Source organism: Podarcis pityusensis (assembly GCF_964106645.2).
Source record: "Podarcis pityusensis genome assembly, chromosome: 8".
Classification (NCBI taxonomy): domain Eukaryota; kingdom Metazoa; phylum Chordata; class Lepidosauria; order Squamata; family Lacertidae; genus Podarcis; species Podarcis pityusensis.
The window spans coordinates 46,682,667-46,707,344 of record NC_138033.1 but is presented as its reverse complement, the minus strand read 5'-3'; the positions used below and the strand labels follow the sequence as shown (position 1 = coordinate 46,707,344).

At 44.2% G+C, this 24,678-nt stretch overlaps 3 protein-coding genes across 8 annotated transcripts; 1 reads left to right on the top strand and 2 right to left on the bottom strand.

Moving 5' to 3' along the window:
- Positions 1-17: 17 nt before the first annotated feature.
- On the bottom strand, positions 18-9,430 carry ENKD1 (enkurin domain containing 1). Of its 3 annotated transcripts, none has more exons than XM_081018375.1 (8): positions 9,294-9,430; positions 4,732-4,954; positions 3,871-4,095; positions 3,171-3,343; positions 2,680-2,841; positions 2,083-2,252; positions 763-899; positions 18-410 (listed from the first exon to the last, which is right to left on the bottom strand). In XM_081018375.1, the coding sequence occupies exons 2-8, from the start codon at positions 4,814-4,816 to the stop codon at positions 250-252; spliced, it is 1,113 nt and encodes a 370-aa protein (XP_080874501.1). In that variant the 5' UTR covers positions 4,817-4,954; positions 9,294-9,430; the 3' UTR covers positions 18-249. The 3 variants fall into 3 exon arrangements, with proteins under 3 accessions (XP_080874501.1, XP_080874502.1, XP_080874500.1); XM_081018376.1 differs by having other exon boundaries at positions 4,732-4,914; positions 9,294-9,381; XM_081018374.1 differs by lacking the exon at positions 9,294-9,430 and having other exon boundaries at positions 4,732-8,674.
- A 103-nt stretch (positions 9,431-9,533) lies between these two features.
- On the top strand, positions 9,534-17,135 carry LOC308483966 (uncharacterized protein C16orf86 homolog). Of its 2 annotated transcripts, none has more exons than XM_081018387.1 (6): positions 9,534-9,551; positions 13,001-13,120; positions 14,674-14,831; positions 15,407-15,615; positions 16,391-16,552; positions 16,851-17,135. In XM_081018387.1, exons 2-6 carry the CDS (start codon positions 13,004-13,006, stop codon positions 17,003-17,005), a joined length of 801 nt encoding a protein of 266 aa, XP_080874513.1. In that variant the 5' UTR covers positions 9,534-9,551; positions 13,001-13,003; the 3' UTR covers positions 17,006-17,135. The 2 variants fall into 2 exon arrangements, with proteins under 2 accessions (XP_080874513.1, XP_080874512.1); XM_081018386.1 differs by lacking the exon at positions 9,534-9,551 and adding an exon at positions 11,153-11,394.
- On the bottom strand, positions 10,827-24,420 carry GFOD2 (Gfo/Idh/MocA-like oxidoreductase domain containing 2). 3 transcript variants are annotated; one of them, XM_081018363.1, is made up of 5 exons: positions 24,275-24,420; positions 21,878-22,223; positions 19,363-20,232; positions 17,397-17,434; positions 10,827-10,949 (listed from the first exon to the last, which is right to left on the bottom strand). In XM_081018363.1, the coding sequence occupies exons 1-5, from the start codon at positions 24,278-24,280 to the stop codon at positions 10,866-10,868; spliced, it is 1,344 nt and encodes a 447-aa protein (XP_080874489.1). In that variant the 5' UTR covers positions 24,281-24,420; the 3' UTR covers positions 10,827-10,865. The 3 variants fall into 3 exon arrangements, with proteins under 3 accessions (XP_080874489.1, XP_080874490.1, XP_080874491.1); XM_081018364.1 differs by lacking the exon at positions 10,827-10,949 and adding an exon at positions 13,138-13,486; XM_081018365.1 differs by lacking the exons at positions 10,827-10,949; positions 17,397-17,434 and having other exon boundaries at positions 17,886-20,232; positions 24,275-24,419.
- Positions 24,421-24,678: the final 258 nt, after the last annotated feature.

Sequence of the window (24,678 nt, the reverse complement as noted above, 5' to 3'; positions counted from 1 at the left end):
CAAGACAAGCAGACAGGTATGATGCAGACCTCTGTTGCATCCCAGCTCCTGAAAGGCTGGGTGCCAAGAGCAAGCACCAGAGAGTGGTCAGCCACACAAGTGTGGGGCAGAAGCTTGCATCACTGAGTCAGCCAGCAAGGATGGCTGAGAGGGAGAAGAGGATTTCTGGCTGAGTGAAAGAGCAAGGAAGGAAAAAGAGACCTTTCCTCTCCATTGCAGTCCAGAAGAAAGGGCGTATCTTGCCTCTGCCTAGGAGTCCAGCTTGATAAAGACTTTGGGTCGAGAGAATATTTTGAGTGCCTCCTCAATCTGCGACAGCTTATTCTCCAGGGTGGCACGTCTGTTCTGGACGCTGAGGGTGTCAGTTCGCACTGGAAGCAGCAGGAGGTCTTTCAGGAAGCGCTCTTGGCCTAACAGAGAAGAGGAAGAGTGACCAGCTTACAGTTAAGGATGCCTGCTCAATTCAGTCAGTGCAGACAAGACTGAGCTAGATATACAGATGGACAACAACCTGACTTGGTAGAAGACATCTTCCTATGTTCCATAGAGCCTCTGCCAGGTGTGGGGGGCCATGTGGCCCTCCAGATGTTGTTGGATTCAACCTCCCATCATCGCTGCCCATTGGCCATCCTGGCTGGGGGTGGTGGGAGCCAGAGTCCAAAAACATCTAGAGGGTGGCAGGTTCCACATCCCTGAACTAGACCATCCTGGGCCAACCTGGCATGAAGCAGCTTCACACGTCTTGTGTTCCGCCCTCCTTACTTTGTTTGAGGTTGTTGAGCGTCTCCAACCGCTGGCTCTCTGGCATCATGGTGTGGCCAGGTGGCATGGAGGGGTCAGGCATGTTGCGCTGGCGCTCCTCTGCCTCTTTGCGCCAGTGGTCCTTCCTCTCAATCAGGCTAAATCACAGCAGAAAGAGCATAGTGGTTAAGGTGAGGAAAGAATGGCAGAGAAAGCTAGGAGGAAACAGCACCTCAGACTTCAAGGAACAGAGCATGGCCTAGCCTCACGTCTCTCCCCTCGGGGTCCTACAAACCAATTAAGTGGTAAAGAAACGGCTAGAAGAGAAGTTGGGATAGGAGGCGGGAACAGATGTGGTGTTTACTGCAGTCAGGGCCATCAATCCAGCCCCTCAGAAATGAAACTCCAGGAGGAGGGGTTTCAAACACAGGCATAACATGGCCACCCTGACTTGTGCCTCTCACCAACTGGGTGGAGATATTCCAAATCACCGGAAGTTTTTGAATTGTCTTCAAGGGCAGCCCCACAAAGAGCACATTGCTGTAGTCTAATCCCAAAGTTATCAAGGCATGAATGAGGATAGCCAGGTCATTTTCAGCAGTGAGTAAAGCTGGCCAATCAGTCCAAGCCAATAAAAGCATTCTATGGTGCAGACACCACCGGGGAATCCAAGAACAGAGCTGCACCCAGAAGTAAGTATTCCCTTCTATATCTTTATGAAGAGTTGTGACCCCACCCATTTTATCCATCCAGAATGGCAGAATCTCCAATTCAGAATACTGTTTTATTTATTTCAAATCACAAACAAAAGGGCCTCGAAAAAATAAAGCAGAGATTCTGGGAAAACTAAATTCAGCAGCTGATATGAGATGCCATCATTGCTCATATGGCAGTCCTGCACATGGGCAGAATGCTCCCAAACTTACTTCTGGTGCTTATTCCAGACAGACTGCTGTGTCTGAGATGGTAAATCTGTTCCTGCCATTTCAGACTGCAGGTGGAGGATCACATGACTGAAAACTCTCCATTTAAAAATGAACTCACCGCATATGTAAGGCTACTATGTCAGGGAGAACGGCTCTCACTTAGCTTTCTCCTTGACATGCTAGTTTTCTATGGGAAGGGAAGGGTTATTCAAACCTGTGACCACCACTTTGCAGTCTTGTAGAAAGGTTGAACATTGATTTCTTTTCTTTTTCAACCTTATATTTATTGGGTATTAATTTTATTTTCTTGCAAGTAGCCTTGGAGGCCTGTTGTAACACAGAAAAGCACGGATAGCAGTATTTTAAACAAATAAATACTGAAGCCAGATGGGTCAGGGGTGAGTTGGATACCTACTAGTGGGGGACATGGCCTTTCTGCTTAGCATTGTACTCTTCCTGATCCTTGCGTTTCTGCTCCAGCACTTCGGTCAGCGACTGCAAGGAGCGTGAGCGCCGCAGCTGAGCCCGTTTGGCGTTCCGGGCGTTGTGGCTGACAAAGTCCACCCCTTGACTCTCCTCCTGGTTCTGTAATGAGAAGGTCAAAGAGCTGGAAGGCAAAGAGCTTCGGTTGTCAGGAAACGTTGCTTTTCTACAGACTAGGGACAGGTTTGGCTTAATTTCTCCTAGCCCCTAGCCAACTTTGAAAGCACGGATCACGTCTTTGTGGCAGGGGGAGGGAATATTCCCCCCATCAGATCAAAGAAACAAAATAATTTGGGGGTCACAGAGAAGTAAAAAACATTCCAAGAGAGCTTTGGAAGTGCTGGCAGTCATGCACAACTGCAAAAAGTGTCCCTCCCTCTGCCTTGGGACACCACAGAGCTCCATCATTTACTGCAACCCTGGAATGGAGAGGTTGGGAGGAGGTTGGCTAAAGCACTAACCACTCATGAGGAAACGGAAGTATAAAGCAGATTGCATCAGCACCGGTGGGCATCTCCCAGCCCCCCACCTTGACACTCCCATTCTGTGATTTTGCAGCTGCTGCATCTGCTGTTGCTCCGGACTGGGCAGGGTTTGGAGACGGTGACCTGCATGGACGAATTCCTGCACCGCAGCGCGAATAGGCTCTCAAGTATCTCTGATGCTCTGGATTCGGAGGACTAGGACTCTCCTAGGAAAGAGGAAAACAGGAGGAAGAATTATTGCACAGTCACAGACGGGTGTAGACTGAAGAACCCAGAGAACATCACTGATCAACCTTCAGCATAGTCTATGGCACCTGCTCCTGAAGACCACCACCTACGTTGTTTTAAACTGGGACATCAGACAGGGGTTGCCAATATTCTCAGATCTGTGGGCACATTTGGAATTTTGAGAGAGTGCTATCAGCATAATCCCGTCTGTTTCTTCTTTGTTCACTCCCTACATCACTTTCCTCTCGGCAGACAGAAAGAGAGATAGCACGTAAAATGTATTGCCAATAAGCAGTAGTAGAAATACCTGCAGCTTTGCTTTGACTTTAGACTCCACACTCTCATACTTCTGAGACTTCCACAGGGCCTTCACAGGCTTTGGTTGGCTGAGCTCCCGAGCCTGCTCCTTCTCTCTGCATTTCCGCTGAATCTCTCGCATGCGCCTCAGATTTTCCTTCTCATAGTCCTTGTGATCTTTGCCTGCATTGGCAAGAGAAAGAAAACATTGCCCTACAATCCTTGAGCTACAGGCACAAAAGCCTCTCTCCCTTGAACTTCCTTATGTTCTCCTTGTAAAAAAAATAAATAAATAGACAGCTCACCTGTAACATGTGGAGAGAGAGACAAGAACTCATATTTCTCTCCGTCTTACAGAGGTTGTGCAGCCAGGATTACACCACAGGTCAGAGGTAGCCAAAGTGTTGCCCTCCAAATGTTGTTGACTACAACTCCCATCAATCCTAGCCTCCATCATCCCATCAGGCATGATGGGAGATAGCCACATGGCCTATCACTGCTGTAGGTGAAGAAACCCACTGTAACCACTGTTAAGATGGGTAGGCTGAAAAACAGTGGCTGGCCTGAAGTTCACCCAGTGAGCTTCATGGCTGAGTATAGATCTGAATCGGGGTCTTCTGAGTCCCAGTCAAATACTCTTAACTGCTACACCACCCCTAATGCTGTCAACAGCAGGCTGGCATCTGTCTCTATGTTGCGACCACACTTACGCTTAGGTGTCACCTCCTGGAAGAAGGAGATCCCATCCAGCTGCAGGAGAGCTCCCACTGTGCCCTTCTTTCCCATCTCTAGAATGTCCCTGGCATTTGGCTTAATCCGCGGAGGGGGGTGAGCAAGGCGGGCACTGTAGCATTCAGGGTAGAGGCTGCATTCTGGAGGAATGGGACCGGGGAGCAGATCCAGCTTCAGAGAGTTCCCTTCCAGTCTCCCTCGTGCTAAAGATGGAAAAAGAGAGTCAAGAAAGACAGCAGCTCAGAGATAAAGTTAATGCAGAAGTCAGGTCAAATCTCTGAACACTTCCAGTTAAAAGGAAGCGATGGGAAAGACCCTGGGCGCAGGACCCTGAAGAGCTGCTGCAGGTCAGAATAGACAATACTGGGGTATAAGGACAAATGATCTGACTTAGGAAAATAGGACCATAGGAAACTTCTTTTTCCCAACAGAATGAGAATTTACACATTCTGTCACCCTAAATTAGCACTTTTTCTAGACCAAATTATTCCTGACCAGTGTCCTCACCAGTCTACTCCAGCTCAACCTCCAGTATCAAGCAGCTGCTCGATTACTGTTCTCTTAAAGATCCTTTATTAGGGGTGCAGAACCTGATGCCATTAAGCTCCCATCAGCTCCAACCAGCACAGCCAATGGCCAGGGGTAATGGGAGTTGCAGTCCAACAAGCTGAAGAACCACTGGTTTCCCACCCCTGCCGTCAGCAAGGGCTAGTGAGTACTTAGAGGATTCTACCCATTATAGAGAAAAATATGGATCCTTCTCTTTTCCAGAGGTGAAAAGGAAAACTGATTATGCACTGAGATTACCAGGATACCCCAGGATCACACAGCACACTCACCTGATAGGGGACGCCTGTAGTAATCAGGACAAAGGGAGGGATCAGGGGGAATGGGCCCCGTAATCCTGGAGGGCCCCTCTGACATCTCAGCCTCAGCTCCAGACCAGGAATCAAGAACTGCAAGATCTCACTTTCCTTAGTTCTTCCTCCTTCAAAGTCACTGGCAAAGCATGGCCAATTTATCTGGAAGAACAGGAAACTGCAGGGAAGCTGCTGCAAGGAACTAAACAACATTATACCCTCAGTGTTGGTTTTATTTCACATCACCCACATCATGCTAGTCATAGAAACATTGCTACTATTATCATGTCATACATGTTAACTACTGCAATAAAGCACACATTTGTATTATATTTATTTCTATCCCGCCTTTTCCCGAGGGATAAACACAGCTGCTTACAGATAAATTAGAAACAGCTAAAAACATGAGGCGAGAGGCAGAATTTAAAAAACAATGAAACATTAATATAGAATTAAAGCTAACTAACTATATATATGATCTATTAAAATATACAGACAATTATAACAGAATACATCACAGCCCCAGTCCTTTCCTTAAAATCAGTCAGTTCCCCAAAGGCTGTTGGAATAAGAAAGTCTTCACCTGCTGGCAGAAGGGCATGGGAGTATACATGGAAGTGCCTATAAAAAGCAGGATGCACAATTGGTTCTGAATATGATGTCTAGATTGATAATGAATCCCGGTATGATAAGTATATTTTTTCTGGGTGTAACTTCAGAAGGAAGTTCTTCTAGTAGTCCCAGCACAGACATGGTTAAGCCATAGAATTCGCTACCACAAGATATAGTGGTGGCCACCAAGTTGGACGGCTTTAAAAGACAAATTTACAGAGGTTAAGACTTTCAGTAGCAACTACTTATGATCACCATTTGCAATCTCTCATAATAATGATTCCAAAAGAGTTTACAATGCAGACTAAAACAATACAGTACAACCCTATACAAGTCTACTCAGAAGTAAGGCAGGTAAGCCATACTTAATCCAAGGGTGTATAAGATTTCAGCCTATGGTATATAAACAAAAACAATAAACAGAATTAAATAGCAATTAAAAGAGTGGAGTAAAAGCTTTCATTACCAGGGTTCACAAATACAGCATCCTCCCAGTACTTAAAATACAAACTATTAAAATGCTTGAGTGAACAAAAATGTTTTAATTCAACACTGTAAAAATAATGCAGGAGCCAGGTGAATGTCCTCATCAAGGAGGTGGCTCCTTATGAATCGGCCTGGCTTCTGTCATCAACTTTGGAGGGCTTGATCTTTGTGCCAGCCACCTTTGAGATTAGGGGAGACAGGGCTTTTTCGGTAGTGGTGCCGAAAGGTTTTCTGCTGCAGTTTTGTTTTTGTTTTTTAATTATTCTTTTCCCCCTCAAAATACCTGAGCATATAATGTTCATGTATTTTGAGATATAAAAAGAATAAAACTACCCAGTATATCCTGGAGTTTTAAATTTTGTATTCTTAAAGTTTAATTGGTGCTATTTGATTGTTATTGTGGAGTTATTTTTAGCTTGCCTTTTATTTTTATCCTGCCACATTTTCCTGTTTTAAATTCAAGTCTCTTTTATTTTACTGGATAGAAGTACTCAGCTATCACTACGATACATCAGTTACAGTCTGGTTTTAGCCTGAAGCATTCAAAGAGGCAACACAGCAATACTAACGGACAAATCAGTTTGTTTTCTCAACTATGTTAAAAGCTTGGTGTTGAATTACCAGTTGCATTGTTTGTTTGTTTTTACATGTTTTCAGACACAGATATAACTGCTTATACAACACGTGCAAATATCTTTGAAAAGCAACAGTAAAATAGGCCTCAGCACTGCCAAGTGTTTCTGGTAAAGGCCAAGCTCCTGGGAGCTGTACAGAACCCAAGTCTCTGGGTTATCACCATTAAGAGGAGCCTCTGTTTCAGTGCCAGCTAGCAAGAGAAAAATCTGGCTTTATCTTCATACCATGGATCTCACCTCCAAAATGTTTCCTATGCACCTCCAAACAGGCAGTGACACCTCCATCACACCCCAAAGCTACACACAGAACCCTGGAATTCTGCCCACTCAAAACAGGTGCAACCATCACGGCTGAAGCACAGTGCCAGACATCACAAAGCTGTCAGCACAGTCAAGCGAGCAAAAAGGCGGCAAGGGGGGGAAAAACCTCTCGAGCAGCCATCTGCCTCCCATCACCTTCCCAACGCTCACCTCAAGATGCTCCCAGAGCACATTTTACACGTTGACTATCCTACCTCAGCACCTAGGTAAGATACACTCAAGCAGATTGTTGCTGTTTCTGTAGAGAAGGGATGGCTGAAGCTAAACAACAACCGTAGCCAAGCTTGCTTCATATATAGGAAGCCAAATGCCTTCCTCACACCTCCGTTAAAAGGGGGGGGGGCGCGAGAGCGCTTAGCAGGACACTATTGGCTTCATTCCAGGCACAGCACAGAGAATGTGTTTATTCTGTTGGCTTGGAGGGCAAACGGCTGTTAGGAGCCAAGTACAAATAAGCTGCTGGAAAGGCTCCTTTGCCCTACATCAGGGAAACTGCAGCAGCCTAAAACTGAGGGAAAGGAGGACTTTAGGATTGATTATTGCAGTGCAATTAAGGGGCAATTGGTTCAAGCCTGGGAAGTAGCTGGAAAGGCAATTGCAACATGACAAAAGCCCATTTTGGTACGACTCAGGCAGAAGAACTCATGATCTGTTCGTCCCCAAGTCCCAAATTACATAATATCCAGACTGATTCACACATGCTACTTGCATTAGGGCACATGTGACGGGAAAAAGGCTGCCTGAATCTTTTGCTACAAAGACAAACTGCAGCTTTGTATGCCAGTCCTGAACTCATATTGGAAACCGTATAGCCATTAATGAAAAGAGCAGTTTCCAATGGTTCAGGCAGACCATTTGCCAAAAGAACAGACCAATACAGATAAGATAAGGAAAGGAAAGCAACCAGTCACAACCGAAATGGTTGCAAGAATTGATCCTGGGTGCCTATTAGGTGGGAATAAAAGACTGAGGTTGCTAAAGAGCACATAAAGCTAGTCTATTCCATTTCTTCCCAAATATAACACACTCCCTTCACAAGTATCATCTCATATGAGCCTTTAAGTCAGGGATGGGTGGACTTCAATCCTTTTTCAAAATACAGTGCCCATGGGTCATCAAACCCAGGTTAAATTCATAAAGCAAGAATGCACCCTTCCCTTCACAGTTAAGGCATAATTTAAATAAGAGCTACCACGGATGTAGCAATTAGAATGTCAAACTAGGGCCCCATCTGCACTATATATTTAAAGCAGTATCATACCACTTTAAATAGTCATGGCTTCCCAAAACAAATCCTGGGAACTGTAGTTTGATAAGAGTGCTGAGAGTTACTAGGAGACCCCCTATTCCATGCACAGAGCTACAATTCAGTGATTTCACTGTCAGTCCCTCTTCCCAGAGAACTCTGGAAACTACAGCTCTGTGAGGGGTACAGGGGTCTTCCAACAACTCTTTTACAGACTATACTTCCCAGCTTTCTTTGTGGGAAAGCCATGGCTGTTTAAAATGGTATGATACTGTACTGCTTTAAATGTATAGTGCAGATGGGGCCTAAGACTTGGGGGCTGGGATGGGAGACAGATTCAAATCTTCACCAAGCCATGATGTTCATTAGGACACTATGGGTAGTTTTGCTGACACGTTTGTATGCCACCTTGGAATCCTCTTGATGAAAGGTGGAGATGTTTTAAATGATCTACCCTCCTTTCCTCTTTAAGAGCAACTCTGGTAGATCGGACCAAAGGACCACCAAGCCCATAATTCTGTTTCCACAGTGGTAAATCAGATTCCCAGGAGAAGCCCACAAGCAGGACATGAGTGCAACGAACTCACTCTCCTCAGCATCTGGTATTCAAAGAAGCATGCTGCTTCTGATGGCAGAAATAATATAAAGTTGTCAATGGGAGGAGGCACTAATAACCTTTTGAAGCTGTCTAAGCTGGTGGCCACCGCCTCTCCCGACAGCAAATTCCACATCTTTAACAGAGATTAGGGAAATGAGGGTAAGGCTATCAATGACTCCTAGCCACAAAGGCCATAGCTCTTCTTCCAGGTGCTTCTGAAGGCCAGTCGCTGGGAGCCACAGGTGGGGAGGGCGCTGCTGGGCTCAGGTCCTGCCTGCTGAGCTTCCCGTGGCTACTGTGAGAACAGGATACCGAACTAAGATGGGCATTTGGCCTGATCCCTGAAAGTTGAATTATGTGCTGCGCCCATTAGTTCTTCCTTTTGTCTTGTCTCGAATCTCCCTCCGCTCGGCTTCCTCGGAGGACCCCTGTCGCTGGCACTGCGAGGGGAAGGGAAAGCAACTTCTCCCCGTGCACTTTCCATGCCACGCGCATGTTTTCACAGCCCCCCCCGCCTTTTCACAGCGAGCGCTGCCCAATCAGACCGAAGGCCCCCTTAGTCCGGCACCCTGTTTCCTCAGAGCGGCTAAGCAGATAGGAAAGCCCACATGCTGCTCCGCCCCTTTCGCAGCCCCTCACTCACATTTCTGGTCCCTCTGCCCAGCGGCACTGGGCGGCTCTCTCCGAAGAAGCGGCGCGGGAGTCAAATCCCTGGCAGTTGTACTCCCCGCCTCCTGTCTCTAAGCAACAGGCGCTTCCTGTCGCAGGTTGGACGAGGAGCAGAGGCTCCTGGGAAGTGTAGTTCTCGAGCCTCCACGAAATAGCGCTGGGGAGAGCGAGCGCTGCGTATCTCTGGCGAGCAAAACGGCGCCCGCATTGTTTCTCGGAGTACCGACCGCGGGTGAGCAAATACTTGCTTCGCCAACAGGAGAATTTCGATGCTACCAAATGTCGCCGAGCTCCTCCTTTCATCCGCAACAGATAATATATAGGTTACTGATAAGCACCCGAGATAAAAAGCTATCCCAGATCTGTGAGCCAGACTTAGTAGAATGGAGGGGCTGATAAGAGGGACCAACTAATTAATTTGCTACAGTTTCCATTGTTTTATATAGTATCTTGATGCTGTATTTTATTGATTTGTGAACCTTCCAGACAACTCCTGCTATAAAGGTTTGTTGTTTAGTCGTGTCCTCTTCGTGACCCCATGGACCAGAGCACACCAGGCACTTCTGTCTTCCACTGCCTCCCGCAGTTTGGTCAAACTCATGCTGGTAGTTTCGAAGACACTATCCAACCATCTCGTCCTCGGTCGTCCCCTTCTCCTTGTGTTGCAAGGAGATCTTTCCCAACATCAGGGTCTTTTCCAGGGAGTCTTCTCTTCTCATGAGGTGGCCAAAGTATTGGAGCCTCAGCTTCACGATCTGTCCTTCCAGTGAGCGCTCAGGGCTGATTTCCTTAAGAATGGATAGGTTTGATCTTCTTGCAGTCCATGGGACTCTCAAGAGTCTCCTCCAGCACCATAATTCAAAAGCATCAATTCTTCGGCGATCAGCCTTCTATATGGTCCAGCTCTCACTTCCATACATCACTACTGGGAAAACCATAGCTTTTACTATACGGACCTTTGTTGGCAAAGTGATGTCTCTACTTTTTAAGATGCTATAAAGGTAGTTAATAATAATGATGATGAAATGCTCAACTTTAAGCAGCTTGGAAAAATAATAAGAAGTGTTTGTTATTAAGCTTTTACGCACACATATCCCATCATATTTTTTCCAGGGTTATATGGTTGGTAGGTATTGAGGAAAGGGCTTTCTTGGTGGTGGCAACAACTCAGTTAATTTTTTTAAAGCTCTGGCCCAGCATCCTGTGACAGTGGCCAATCAGATGCCAGTGAGAAGTTTGCTTCCCACCAGTTGCTTGGGGAACAGTAGAGTGGTATTGGACTCACCTTCTGCATGTTGGCTTCTGAAAACATCTGGTTGGCCACTACAGAAAACTGTAAGCTGGTCGAGTAGATAGGCCTTTCATCTGACAAATATCTTCTTATGTTATTCTTCCTATTATTTATGAACACCTCTAGGTGCTGTACCATTATTTTAAAAATAATATAGTCCCTCCCTGCAGACTCGTAGTCTAATTATAGATGTGTTAGGTAAGGCAAAAGGAATGAGGAGGGGAGAGGAAAGCAAACACTAAACCAATGGCAGCTTCACTGGCCAATGGATGGAGCCAGTTGGTCTCTCTGTTGGTCTCCTGACATTTGTAGCTCATGTGCTACGCCACTATGCCATATCTAAGAGACAAATTAATATCCATTAAGCTGTTCGGAAAACAGAAGATATTTATATCCATTAAGCAAGATGGTTTGCACAGCAAGCATCACTAGTGGGTACACAAAACATGACCATTGCCAGCCAGCCTACCAGCCAACCAACCATCAATGGAATGAACAGAATGCTACAGTCCTTGTGTAGCCTAGCAACTGGCATGAAGGGAAAGCAGAGCAATGCTTGTAGGGGCCTACTGGTCACCACAAGACAGAGCAGACTGTCCCCTATAAGAGCTCACTCTTGTCTAGACAAGAGTGCCACAGTCTTGGTGGGGGCCACATACTTATTTTACCATTGTGTGCAAACTGCCCAGATTCACCGAGTTCAAGTCCTCCATTTGAATGATAATCCCCAGGGTGTTTTTAGTAGAGGGGGATTTGAACAGAAGGTCTTTGGATATTATAAAAGGTATATGATGTGGTATACATGTTTCATTCACAAAAATGGTCTCATGGACCACAGAGAAAAACAGTGCTCAGGAACCATCAGCTTTTTATATGCAGAAATGACAGTGATTCTTCTATCCACCGACTACATCCCATTCTTAGCTTATATCTTTCTCAGAGCTATGGGCCAACAGGAAACGAGAAAGGAGGGGAAAACACTTTTAAAGCTAAGATTTTGATCAGATTTAGGATTTCAGGCTTTAAGATTCCATCAGACCTCTGTGACTCATGATGCAACCAAGAGATGAAAAAAGCGGTGACCTTGTTGACATCCTTAGCATGGAACAAAATTCCCTGTGGGAGTGCTTCAGTTAAGGGAGGAAGGAAGGAGCATCTGTTAGTTAATTTTAAGGGCAGATCTGCATGAGGGAGAAACTGCCTATCCTTGTGGCATATCAAGGACTAAAACAAGAGGTCTGCCATCCACTGCAGAGTGCTGCTGACATCAAAGGCTACAGGAAATGTTATTAGAATGATAGGATGCCAGAATTATTGAACAATCCTTCTCTGAGACTCAGTCAGTGCTACAGAAATTGGTGCAGGTCTTAAATCCTCATTACCTGTCTTTCTTGCACTCAGAATGCAAGTGCAAAATAGTAATGAGAGCACCTGAGGAAGGCAGAAGGAAAAGAGACAGAGCTGTAATTCAGTTAAACTATTGCCTCTTCCATTTACTCATTGGGTGGCCTTAGGCAAGATGAAATTTGTTAGCCTCACCACCCCAAAAAGCTGGAATAACAGGGCTGCAAGAGTGCTCCTGTGCAAGGTTCCAGCCAGTCTGCATGCCCTCTTCCAGCTTACAACATTTACTTGTTTACAGCACCCTTTACGCCAGTGTTTGACTATAAAGGCTATCAGAGTAGTTTACAAGAACAACAGCAAGAAGGCTGTTTTTACCCTCACCTGTACAGTCTAAAAGACATGCCACACAAAGAAAGAAAGATGAGGGAGGAGGGGGGAGGGGGAAAAGCTTGCTCAGGTGCCAGTTAAAGTTGCAGTATTTTTAACAACCATTCAATTCTCTCCCTCGCTTTAGTTCACCCCCTGCCCACATTTGTTTGTTTATTTCTATAAGCTTTAGAATTTCATAATTAACTCCATTTGGTTACAGAAGAGTCCACTCTCTGATTAAAAAAAAATCAGTATGAATAGATAGGTGTATTTTATTATCCAGTCTTAAGAGTTGGGGTAAAGCAGGTGCAGTGAACCTGTGGTCCTCCCGATGTTGAACTACAGCTCCCATCATCCCTGACCAGTGGTCAAGCTAGCTGGGGCTGATGGAGGTTGGAGTCAAACAACATCTGGGGAGCCATAGGTTTGCTACCCCATTGTAAAGGTTAGAATAGGATAGCATTATAGAAATTTATATTGCACCCTTCAGACAGATCGCCAGGGCAGCTTACAATACAAAATCAAAAGTCTGATTTTAGAAAATGATTAAAATGTATTTTTTAAAAAAAACACACACAAAACCCTACATATTAAAAGCAGTAGAATCCAAAATCTAAACTGAACATAAGCAGAGGCCTGTGTCAGATGTGTGATTTCTGATCTTTCTTCCATTGCAGTCAATGGCTGGTTCTGCACGGATCCCCAATGACAAGAAAACAGGTGGGAAGGCAGCGCCTCCTCATTTCCTGTTCCAGCTGGCTGCAGCCCTGGACAACCCCACCATCAAGTCACTGGAGGTAAAGGATGAGTGCTGTAGTTATGAGAAAAAGAAGGCAATGCAGATAGGACAGGATATCCTGTTTACAGACGCTGAGGACATACCACAGGCTCGTAAATCTGGGGAAAGTGAAGATCATGTTGCAGAAATGTCTGGAGAGAAGCATGTTAGGTATAGTCCGGTGGTTAATGTTGGACTTGGACCTGGGAAACGAGGGTTCACATCCTCCCACTCAAGACAAAGCTCCCTGGCTGACCTTGGGCCAATCACAGTCTCTTAGCCTAACCTACCTCTCAGGGCTGTGGATGATTGTCAGCTACCCACATGAAGCACCATGCTGCCTCTGTTAAGAATGTCTTGAGGGAATTAACAAGCAGCAGCAGCCCTACAAAGATATTCCATACGAGCAAAGGAAGCTGCCTTTTATAGAGTCAGGGTCATTGGTCCATCTAGCTTAACAGAGCCTACACGGACTGGCAGCAGCTTCCCAGAGTTTCTATTGGGACATTCCCAGTCCTAGCTGAAGATGGCAGGGATTGAACCAGGGATCTTCTGCATGAAAAGCAGATGCCTCACTGCTGAGGCAAGGGGCCATAGCTCAGAGGGATTCAGTGCTCCACCTAGCAGTGCTGAGACAAGAACTCACTTGCTCATAACTGTCTGACCGAGGATGGTAACACATGAAAATGATTATTGATGCCTCCCAATAATGGCTCTTGATCCCTCCCAATAGTGGCCCTTTGTTCCCCCAAAAGAATTACTCCAGGGCCACCCCATAAAGCTGAAAGCATCCTCCACTGGGTTTGCCCTTTTAAAAAAATTATATGCCTTTTCTAGGCAGCCAATCCCCGCAACATCAGAATATGGCAGACGTTAAATGTGCCTGGGTTTGGGATTTTTTAGGTTTTTTTAACAGCCTCATCAGGATCTGGAGCCTTTCTCTCTGTGATATGGTGCCACTGAAATTTTTCTCCCACCGCAAGAAGCAAGTTGTGCCTTTCAGAATCAGAAACCCATTGTTCTCTCCAGTGATGCTACCTTGCTAGAGTTCTCCAAATTTTGTTCAGGGGTGAGGGTGTTTTATTTTGTGTTTACTATAACACTGGGCTAAAAAAACAACCCTGACCATCCAAATGTCTCAGCAGCCCCAGCCAGCATGCCCAGTGGTCTGAGGTCAGAACTGTAGTCCCAACATAATCTGTAACAGGACTAGTTCAGATTTCCAGAGGGGGCCTTGGCGAGGTGGACCCAGCAAGAGGGTGGTGAATAGTGGCATGGCTGAGGCCCTTGGACACTGTACATACTGGCCCAATGGTGGTGCTGGGCCTGATCTGGAGGGCCACAAGTTCCCCACTTTTGCCCTATGACAACCATGATCTATTCTGAAAGCACTTCCCTCTCTTATAGAACTTAAGAGATGTGGTGCCCAAAGGTGGCAGATGACTTGCTTAATATGAAATGCTGGAAGCTTCCCCTTCTTGTGGTCTCCAAGAAACCTCTGGAGGGATCATGAAACCAGGCTTTTGTTCTTGCCATTGGCCTTCTCTACTGACTATGTGCATCTTCCCACAGTGGCATGAAGATGGGAAAGGGATTCTTCTCCATGCCAAGTTGTTTGAGGAAGAGATCCAGAGGCACCAAGAGCTGTTTACAGAACTCAGGCATCTGAAATCCGTTCCTGTGCTCCAGGCCTGGCTAGCAACCTATGGCTTTAAAGCAAGAATGGTGAAGTAGGTCATGATGAATTTCCATATATTTCCCATGGCAAAGAAGCAGAGCACATGGGAGAAGGAACTGGGCTTCAGTTTTTATCTCAAATTAAATGCATCTAAAGTTAAATGTTTAAGGATGTCAGAAAGCAGAACTGAAAGAAACCTCTGCGCAGTATGCTGGATACCTGGCACTGGGCAAGATGGAGCAATGGCCACTATAAGGCAGCTTCATAAATACTTCCCTCCCATCTATGTTCCGAATGCTGCCCAGTGAACATTTTTGCTGGTAGTCCTAGCACTGATAATGCAGCCTAGCATTGCAAGGGAGGCAGCTAATTCAGGGGGAAGATGCTGGTGGCAACAGCACCACCACACCATCCCTTCCATGCCCCTCTGATCCTTCTCGGCCTTTCCCTGACATTATGATGACTGTCCCATCTACCTGCCAAAGTTGGTCTGTGGAGCCAAAGTTTCCCACTCCTGTTCTAGTAAATGGAGCCCAAGGCCTGTACTGGATTGTGGGACACTCACTGGAACTAGATCCCTTTCCATTTGACTCCTCAGCCCTCTTGCATCTTGTTTCTCCCCCACAGAACCGATTCTGAAATGCTTGTTTTCCAACATGCCGATTTCAAGAAGCTCCCTCCAAGGGTGGAGGAGACAGAGGGCCCCAAAATGGAAGGTTCTCTTGTGCCCAAACAGTCCAAGAAATCCAAGAAAAGGAAAAGCACACTGGATATCACTGTGGTCCCAGCTGCTAGCACAGCAGGCACATTGCTTCCAGAGCCTACAGGTGTAGAGAGTGAGTGCAAAGAAATGGGAAGTTACAAGCTAGGTTTTTTTCAGTATCAAGGCATGATTCCTGGTGGGGGAAGAGAGATATTGGATGCATCTGAGATACTAGTTTCAACTTAGCGATATCTACAGTGAGAATGACTGGCTTGTACAGAACGATCATATTTCCCACAGCTAATACTGACAATCACCAGCACAGGTTGGGGGGCTTAGAGTGGAGGAAGTAGCAGTCCCTTAAAAGCTATATATGTATCTTACATAGAAAAAGGGGACAGTTAGCTGCAGCTTTTCAAAACACTAGGAAATCCTTCCGAGCTGGCCTCCAAGCAGGATGGATATTACTTCTAACTTTAGCCCCATGATCCCAAACCATCCCTAATTCCCAGCACTTCTTGAAAAGTGCACAAACAGGCACCAGAAACAGGCAGCTGTGTGTCTGCTTGAACTCTTAATAACTTCTTCAACTACATTGCAATATAGGGGAAATGAAAATTCTGCTTCCCAAGTCCTTGTGCTATATTTAGGAAGACATCAGTTCATTCTCAAGGGGCAGAAAAAGTTCTTACTGCTCCATCAATGATGTGAACCAAGAAGCCTGGCTGTTTGCTGGGGTAGCTGCAGATAGAAGGTGTAGAGGGACAGACCATCATCTGCAAGAAAGGAATGGGCTGAGGTTTAGGTACAACATATGTACACGTGTGTGTGTGTGTCATTCTCATCTCACCAACAGCCTTTGCCTTAGAAGCCATCTATCTTCCAGCATTCACTGTTGTTATTTGTAGGAAAGTCACAGCGTCTGCGTCCCTTATACCAATATATCAACTATGATAACCCAGAGATGAACAGCCCCTCAGACAAACAGTGTGACCTGCCTCCGCTGGAAGTGCATTCTGCTCTAGAGAATAAGACAGGCCCATTGGAAGCAAGAATAACTCCACTCAAAGGTAACAGGTTGGGAACAAAAAAGGGAGCTTCATATGCGCCTTCCTCACAAATCCAATACCACAACAAGGGTTGGAGTAGAACAATGGGTTCAGCTGAACTTGGAACTGTGAGAGACCAATGAAACAGATGAACCTGCTATTTCATGTGGTGTCCAGAACTCCCTGTTTATTTTTAGTCAAAGAATTCTGAGAGCTTCTATTGTGGGCTCAGAAAGCCACAGGTCCGCTATCACACTGCTTCTGCATACCTGCTCATGGGACAGGACAATGGTTCATATTGACTATTTTTTTGTTGCAGAAGACAAAGGAAAAGAGCTGAGAATTCCGACAAGTGCCACTTCGGGAGCTGCAGCAAAGGCTGAAGTAGACAAATCTACTCAGGTGGACATTGATAAGATGCTCAGCGTCTGTGCGGCTCACCTAGTCCCACCACTGTCGCCACAGCACAAGTAGCAACATCTAACAGAATGGTTAGCTACTCCTCCAAGAGACAAGGCCTGAGACAGAGTCATTTTGCTAGATGCTCCTTTATGCTACCAATTGTATTTCCCCAAATGTTGATTATATTAAGGTGTTAAGTGTTTGCATTGTCTCCTCACTTGCCTCTAAAACAACAACAACGGCGGTATACCCTACCTCCATTTTATCCTTTACAAATATACTCAGTCTGGCAACAATATATCTCATCTGTGCTGGAAGGTGGTGAAAGAGAATAATAATTGGACATTTGTGCCTCTTCCCCTCTTTAAACTGGCTATATTTGCATTCCATCGAAGGAAAAGGAAGAGCACATAACCTCCCCCCACCAATAACAATAACAGTAACCAGAAAATGAAAGACTTACAAAATGGGAAGTGGTGAGTATCATACTGCTCTTTGCCACTAAAAGAAAAAGAGAATTCACATCAAAGAAAGAGCCTTCATTAAATTATTCTTCTATCTTTTCATGTTTGCATGAAAACCCAATCAAACATTTCCAATGGCTTATCTAGTGTGGACCTCCTTATCTTCACAGGTCTTGACAAAGCATTTAAATTCTCAAATTCCACATATTGTAAACAGAAAGTTGGGAGGTTCCCTTACTCTAGAATTTGGACTTTTCCAGTACAAAACACTGTCCACACTGTCTTTTGTTAGTCCAGTTGTATAAAACCAACATCTGCAACTAGAATTAAGGATACAGCTGTTTCGGTTAAAAATAAATTTAAAAGCTCAGAATAGAAAAATAGGGTGTTTTCCACAGGGAAGAGAAAAACAACTGATCTAGTTCTTGATTTTATCTATTTTTAGTTTTTCTTCCATAATGTTACCATTTACAAAAACACAAGAAAGGTTGCTTATTAATGCTTTATATTAATGTACAGGATTAAAACCTAGTAGGAAAATGAAGTAGGAAAACAATAAAAACATTCAAGTAAACAGTATTATTTATACAAAAATTAGCTACTGCTTCTCAGTGTCAGCCTAGTGAAGAGCAGCTCTGAGATCTGGTAGTTGTGCACTATGATCTGCTACGCAAGAAGCACCACAGCTCCCACAGGAAACAAGTCAGGACAAGGGATAGGGAACATTGACCAGTGTTCGATTAAATCAACTACCCCTGTCAGCATGCAGCTGAAAACAGCAACTGAATATTCCTTTTCTTATCAACTTCATATCCCTTGACAGATGGAATACCTGCTTCATTAAACAACAATCACTGACTTAGATTTGGCTTCTGTGCTACCAAGCAATCATTGGCGGCATTTGGCAGCACTGAGCAGGGCAAGAGAGAATGCAGGAAAAGAAGTGCAAGAGGCCTTCAGTCTCTGCTATGGGAAAGGAGCACCAGCACGTGCAAACAGCAGGTGAATGCCACACAGCACTCAACTGACTTCTAGAACAGCTAGTCTCAAAGGCAGAGACTAAATTGGAAGTATTCGGTACCGAGGCACAGACTAGATGGATGTGGTTGTCATTCGTGTGTCAACCCTGCAGGAAGCAGGAAGTCTGCAGGATGAAAATATAACAGAAGGAATGCAGGAAGGAGGATGCTCAATCCTCCCCCCCTTGCACACTTTCTTCCTCTCAGTCCACTACTCCAACAACTTTTTCCATTTCCAGCCCACTTTTGGAATCAAAGCCAGGGACAGACCAAAATGGCTGGAACAAATGATTGGAGGAAGGGAAGGCATGGGAGAGTTCAGTGGCCTTTTCCTGAACACTTTTTTTTACTGTTACAACAAAACAGGGGTGGGGTTTTGTGTGAACAGGGAGGATACAGGAAAATACATGTCCACCACCTAGTTTGATACTGAGCTATAGAGACTACAAATTGTTCTCTTTAAGGACCGTACTTCTGTATTTGCCTCACTTTTACCACATCAAGAAGAATCCTAAAAAGTAACTTGTCTTCCTGTTCTTAAACAACCAACCATCTCTAGTGCTACATTCAAACTGCAAAAATAGATGAGCTGTGCACAGAAGGGAGACAGACTTGTCCCCAATGGTAGAAATCCCACCTTTTCGTTTTAGCTACTTCTAAGTGCAAAGGGCAATTCAAGTTTTCCTAACAATACAAAGTTCAAAAGGTTTAGCTTTAAAAAAAACCAGTGACACAAATCTGCAACATTTAAAATGCTCTTAAATGAGTTTAAAAACCAAAAGGATTTCCTTTGAGGTTTTGCCCACAATTATAATTCCCCATTATACCTCCTCCCACCCCCCTGAATATGAAACAAATGTATCCATGTTAAAGTTTTCTGCACATATTCAATATTCTGCTCATTACAAATATTTCTATTATAGGTTATTTCTCTGTAATGCCTCACAGAGGTTTTGATTGGCATCTGGCTCCTCAGTCATTACTTCCACAGATTCCCAATCCCCAGACCGGCTGGATTTTTTAATAGCATCTACTACACTTTGCATATAGAGGCCATCTTCAAAAGAAGCCGCCATTGCAACCGGCTTGGGATCCCAGGTTCGCTGGTCTTCCTGGTCCTGGAAGGACTGACGCAGAGCTTGCACCAGGTACACCATCCCTTTGAGGTACAGAAGGGGTATGTCTTTGAATCCTTTTTCTGAAAGGCCTGCATGGACATTCAAAGAGTCTGCAAACAGGAGTTCTTCCTGGGGAGCAGTGTTCTTCTGGCCATACAAATCTGTCCCCCGTGCTATAAGGCGTCCAGCTGACCCTACAATCATGACCTCATGAACAAATGACCCAGGCATGTTGAAGTTCAGAGTCACAGTGCTACAGATACCTCCTGACATCAGCATTTGGAAAAAGCAGAAATCATCACTTGTGACATGGCGGATGCCATTGATGGCAGAGTTCTGCTTCACAAAGGTTTTCAGTAACCCATGAACCTTCTCTGCCTTTCGACTTGTCAAGTGAGTGAGGAGGTCTATAATGTAAGTCCCCATTGTGTGCAGGCCACCCCCACCCATCAGTTCATCACAGATCCAGTTGTACTTGTGGCTGAGAAGGCTTCCCCAGTACACTCGCACGTCACAGACCAGAACATTGCCCACATAGTGTTCTTCTATTAACTGCTTCATCTTGATGAATGCTGGTAGAAAACGCAGGACATTGCCTACAATGCTCATGAGCTTGGGGTAGTATCTGGCAGCTGTGACCATTCTGAAAGCATCCACAGAGGTAGCAGCTTTCTCACAGATGACATTCTTTCCAATACCTGTGAATAAAGGAGACAAATTTTAGTTCAGATTTTGCTAGGCAGCCTCAAGCAAACAGCGGATTCTTATCTGTCTGTACAGTGTCATCCTTGTTCAGTTCATAAAGTACAGAAAAAGGAAGGATGACCAGCAGCCATGTGTGCAACCATCTAATGCAGAAACCCCATCTCTCTAGCTGTTTTGGGACTACAAGTCCCTTCAGCCCCAGCCAGTGCTGCCGTGAATTGGCAGTTGTGGTCCAAAACAGCTGAAGGGGATCAGGCTGGGGAGGCACTAGATATTCTGCAAAAGTAAGCATTCAATCAGGTTTCTTCAACCTGGTGCCCATGTCCAGCTGTTTTAAACTATAGCTCCCATCAGTCCCAACCAGTAAAACCATACTGGTTTGAAGAAGATAGGAGCTGCAGTGCAAAACAAATGGTGGGCACCAGGTTGACAATCAGTGCTCTAGAGCAGCATTTCCCAACCTTGGGCCTCCAGCTGTTTTTGGACTACAACTCCCATAATCCTCAGCTAGCAAGACCAATGGTCAGGGATGATGGGAATTGTAGTTCGAAAACAGCTGGAGGCCCAAGGTTGGAAAACACTGCTCTAGAGAGATGCTCTGCCCCACCAAGGATTAAGTACCAAGGTAAGGTATTTGCAGACACCCAGTGGCTGGTGAAGCTGAAGAAACACGTTGGTGCATTTTACTCAATCCTTGAGGGACTGTGGATATGTGGATATTTAGTTTAACCACAGTAAGATTCCCTCTCTAATCTGCAGAAAAACATTTTTTGTTTTGGAGATCTGCCATCCTGTGTGAACTGTACTTGAGGAATGATAAACTTAGGCAAGGGATACTTTTACCTTTCTACTGCCTGTTTACTATGTTTCTGAAACATACAGACCTTGATACTTATAAAAAGAAAAAGTCTTCCAATGAGCATCTAGCTGTAATTGCCTTTACAATGCTGCTAGTTTAATATGCAATAGCAAAGTCAAGTTAGCAAATACTAAAAATTTTCTTACAGTAACAAAAAGAGTTCACTCCTTCCATCAGCTAATGCAAAAGAACAAAACACAAAAATGTTTTTGGGATAAGCGGAAGAAGGGGTGGTAATATTAGCTATGGCTGCCTGGTTAAATTTAATGGCTAGCTCCTGCTTCCCTCTATTTCCCTAGATATTTCTGTTCTGTATGTGACACATTGCTATGCAAATTTATTGGGAGGGGAAGAGACTTATTAAAAAATCTAAAGTGGTAAGAGAAGAGCAAAACCCTGATGTCAATTATTTTTTCACATGTCAGACTGAATCAAGTATCTATGGGTTGAAATATACTTCCCAAAATTGTACAGGCACAATAATATCACAGAGGGCAGAAAGTCGAGTATCACTCCAATTTATGTAACGTGAGACAATGATATAATAATAATAATAATAATAATAATAATAATAATATTTTATTTATATCCCGCCCTCCCCAGCTGAAGCCGGGCTCAGAGTGACTAACAACAGTAAAACATACTGCGCCAAAATGAAGCATTCAGTTTTATAATATTAAGTAATCAGCAACAGCCTGAGAACACAACTGGGAATCTATTAAAGGGGGAATGAATTTTAAATAACCACAACTTGTTTCAGATAATCAACAGCACAGTACCTAAAGCTTTCACAGCAATTTGTCGTGTGAGTGGTGGAGGGATGTTGATGCAAACCAGATCCACATCCTGGTGCAGCAAGACATCATCTGTCCGACTTGTGTAGAAGGAAATATTCATTTCCTCAGCTAGTTGCTTTGCTTCTTCTTCAGTCTTCCCCCATAGTGCCTTGATGGAAAAGCCTTCAGCTCTCAGCAGAGGCACTAGCACCCGAGCTGAGCTCCCAGTCCCAAATACCCCAACACCAGGAAGCATTTTCATTTTGTATTCTTTTTCCAATTCAGTTCCCAAGGGCAAGACTAAGGCATAAAAACAAAGCTTCTTGGCATCCTGTTTCATACATAATTCCTAAAACAGAATAAAATAAAGTGTAAGCAAAAGGAACCATTTATACATTCTGTATAATTCTGTGGCCATTTGTAGTCAACACTAATACAAGTGCAGTTCAAGGCTGGTTATTCAACATCAAATTTGTTTGAAGCTGTTCATTTTAAGTCTACATCTTTATATTTTAATTCTTCACATATACTATGTCTTACTAAAATATCTATTGCATCCTTCAGAGGAAATCCAAGTATGTGTTTTTCTAGTTTGAAACTTTCTAGTAAGTTACCTCTACCCTAGTAAGTCACTCTTTCAAATACAAAAAACATTGAAATGGTGGTGCTTAAATATAACACACAAGCTGAAGCAGCACTGGAAATTACCAAATGATCAAGCTATTAAATGTTAAGAAAAAGGACATTTTCAGGTTTTCTAATATCACTTGATATTATCTTTAAAGGAAAAAAGTGAATACTGAAAGTATATTTATTGACAATATAAGTAGCAATAGAGTATGCTATGCAAAATTCTCACTTCATTTTTATCATCTGAATAATATATTTTATGGCCTTCATATGCCTTTAAGGTATATCCTTCCATACATGTTGCTGTGACCTTTGGCTCTTACATCATTTTGAAATCTTTATGGGCATAAGACATTGGTAACAATTTCCCTTGAGGGGTTATATAAATAAGAGCTATATTAAAAGTAATAACCATATATATTAGATGCAAGATAGAGCTCCACAATTATGAGCAAGACTGGACAATCATGAATCCTATCACAAATCTTACCAACCCGCCTGGCAAGAAAGCTGTTAAACATTGTGAACGTTATTTATATGACAGCCCTACAAGCAGACAGTCAAACATATCCAGAACATACAGCAAGCAAGCAGTGCTTGTTGAGGCCTGGAGATCACTGGATTTTGACTGTTTTCACGCACTAATACTACATCTTGTAGAATTCTCTGAGTTATATTTTATCTGCACAATCATAATGAATTTCAGGAACTAAAATGCTTTTTCTGTGCAGCCTGAGCAGGAGCAGTCAACAACATTATAGTTAATTGTTGTAGCCTGTCTTCATTTACCCCACCCGACAGCCCTGCTCACAGTTGTGAAGAGCATTCATACATTATGAATGGTCCAGGTCACCATTAAGAAAAAGAGGTAGGAACAGGCCAATATATATGTGGACTGTCCCTGGATAAAATGACTTTTCTTTTTTAAGTTCCCAAAGTTCTTAACCTAGCTCAAGGTTATCATCTGAACTAGTCAGATATTTAACTGATAATCAGTCAGTCAGTCCATCATTTGAAAAATAAGACTAGACATTCTGTTTTGGCGGCTGTAACCTTGGTTTAAGGAGGCATTTGGTGCCCAGCTTATATATGCCAGTTTCCAACACTGTTCCCATTCCTACCATACCCTCACAATTTTTACACGCTTACTCCGCTGCAGCTGACCCTCATGTCTTATAGTCCTATTCTTATGGCCAGTTCTTTCAGCTTCTGCCTAGTCAAACCCATCCTATTTACGTATTGTACTTTTTTAAAAAATGGAAAGTGCTTCTCTTCAAAACCTGTGACAAGCATGGAAAGCAGCTACTACCATTTAAGGTTCTGAACTCCAATAATTACATAGTCCTTTATTGTACATTGCCTGTGATGCTTTAACAGAGAATTCATGAACAATATGATTAAAACTTTTCCACTCTGCCTGTCCTCCACATATATCCCACTTCACTTCCTCCACACTTTATATCTGCCCTTTCCTTTCACAATACACATCCTCCCACACAATTGCCATTTACTGCTGTCATGAATGGCTGCTGCATACATTTGAGCTTTGTATAGAAATGTTACAGGCTATATCTCTTACATTTCTTTGCCTTTGGGCCCCAATGTTTACTTCTCTGAACCTATATTTTTTAAAAAGCACCCTCCTCGCCACACACTCTTCAAGCATCTTTTACAAAGTAGATTCTGACTGACAAATATGCGGTTCTTTAAGGTGCCACAGGACCCGCCTTTCAATGATAAAAAATAGAGATACTTGATTCATTCACTCACCCACATTCATACATACTGTACATACTGTCTGCCTGGTTCAGAGGGCCTCGAGTTCCCCGCCCCGATACACGCCTGATCCTTCACGCATCGGACGAAGCAACCTCTCAGCCCACAATAAACCTCTTAAGACTTTTTAAGGCGCCAATAGACTCACTGTTGCTTGGGCGGCAGACCAACACGGATCCGCAAGGTCGTCTGTCACCTAGAATAAGGGAACACGCGTGTGTGTGTGTGTGTGCGCGCGCGCCAACAAGAAGCCCTTCCCCCTCGTGCAGGGACCTCACCTACCCCACTTGCCCCCCGCCTTGAATAGCGCTGCTTCTGCCCCGCCCTTCCTTCCCTTCCTTTCCACGCCTTTCACGATCACACACACCCCCCGCGTTCATTTTCGCCTCAGAGTCAGA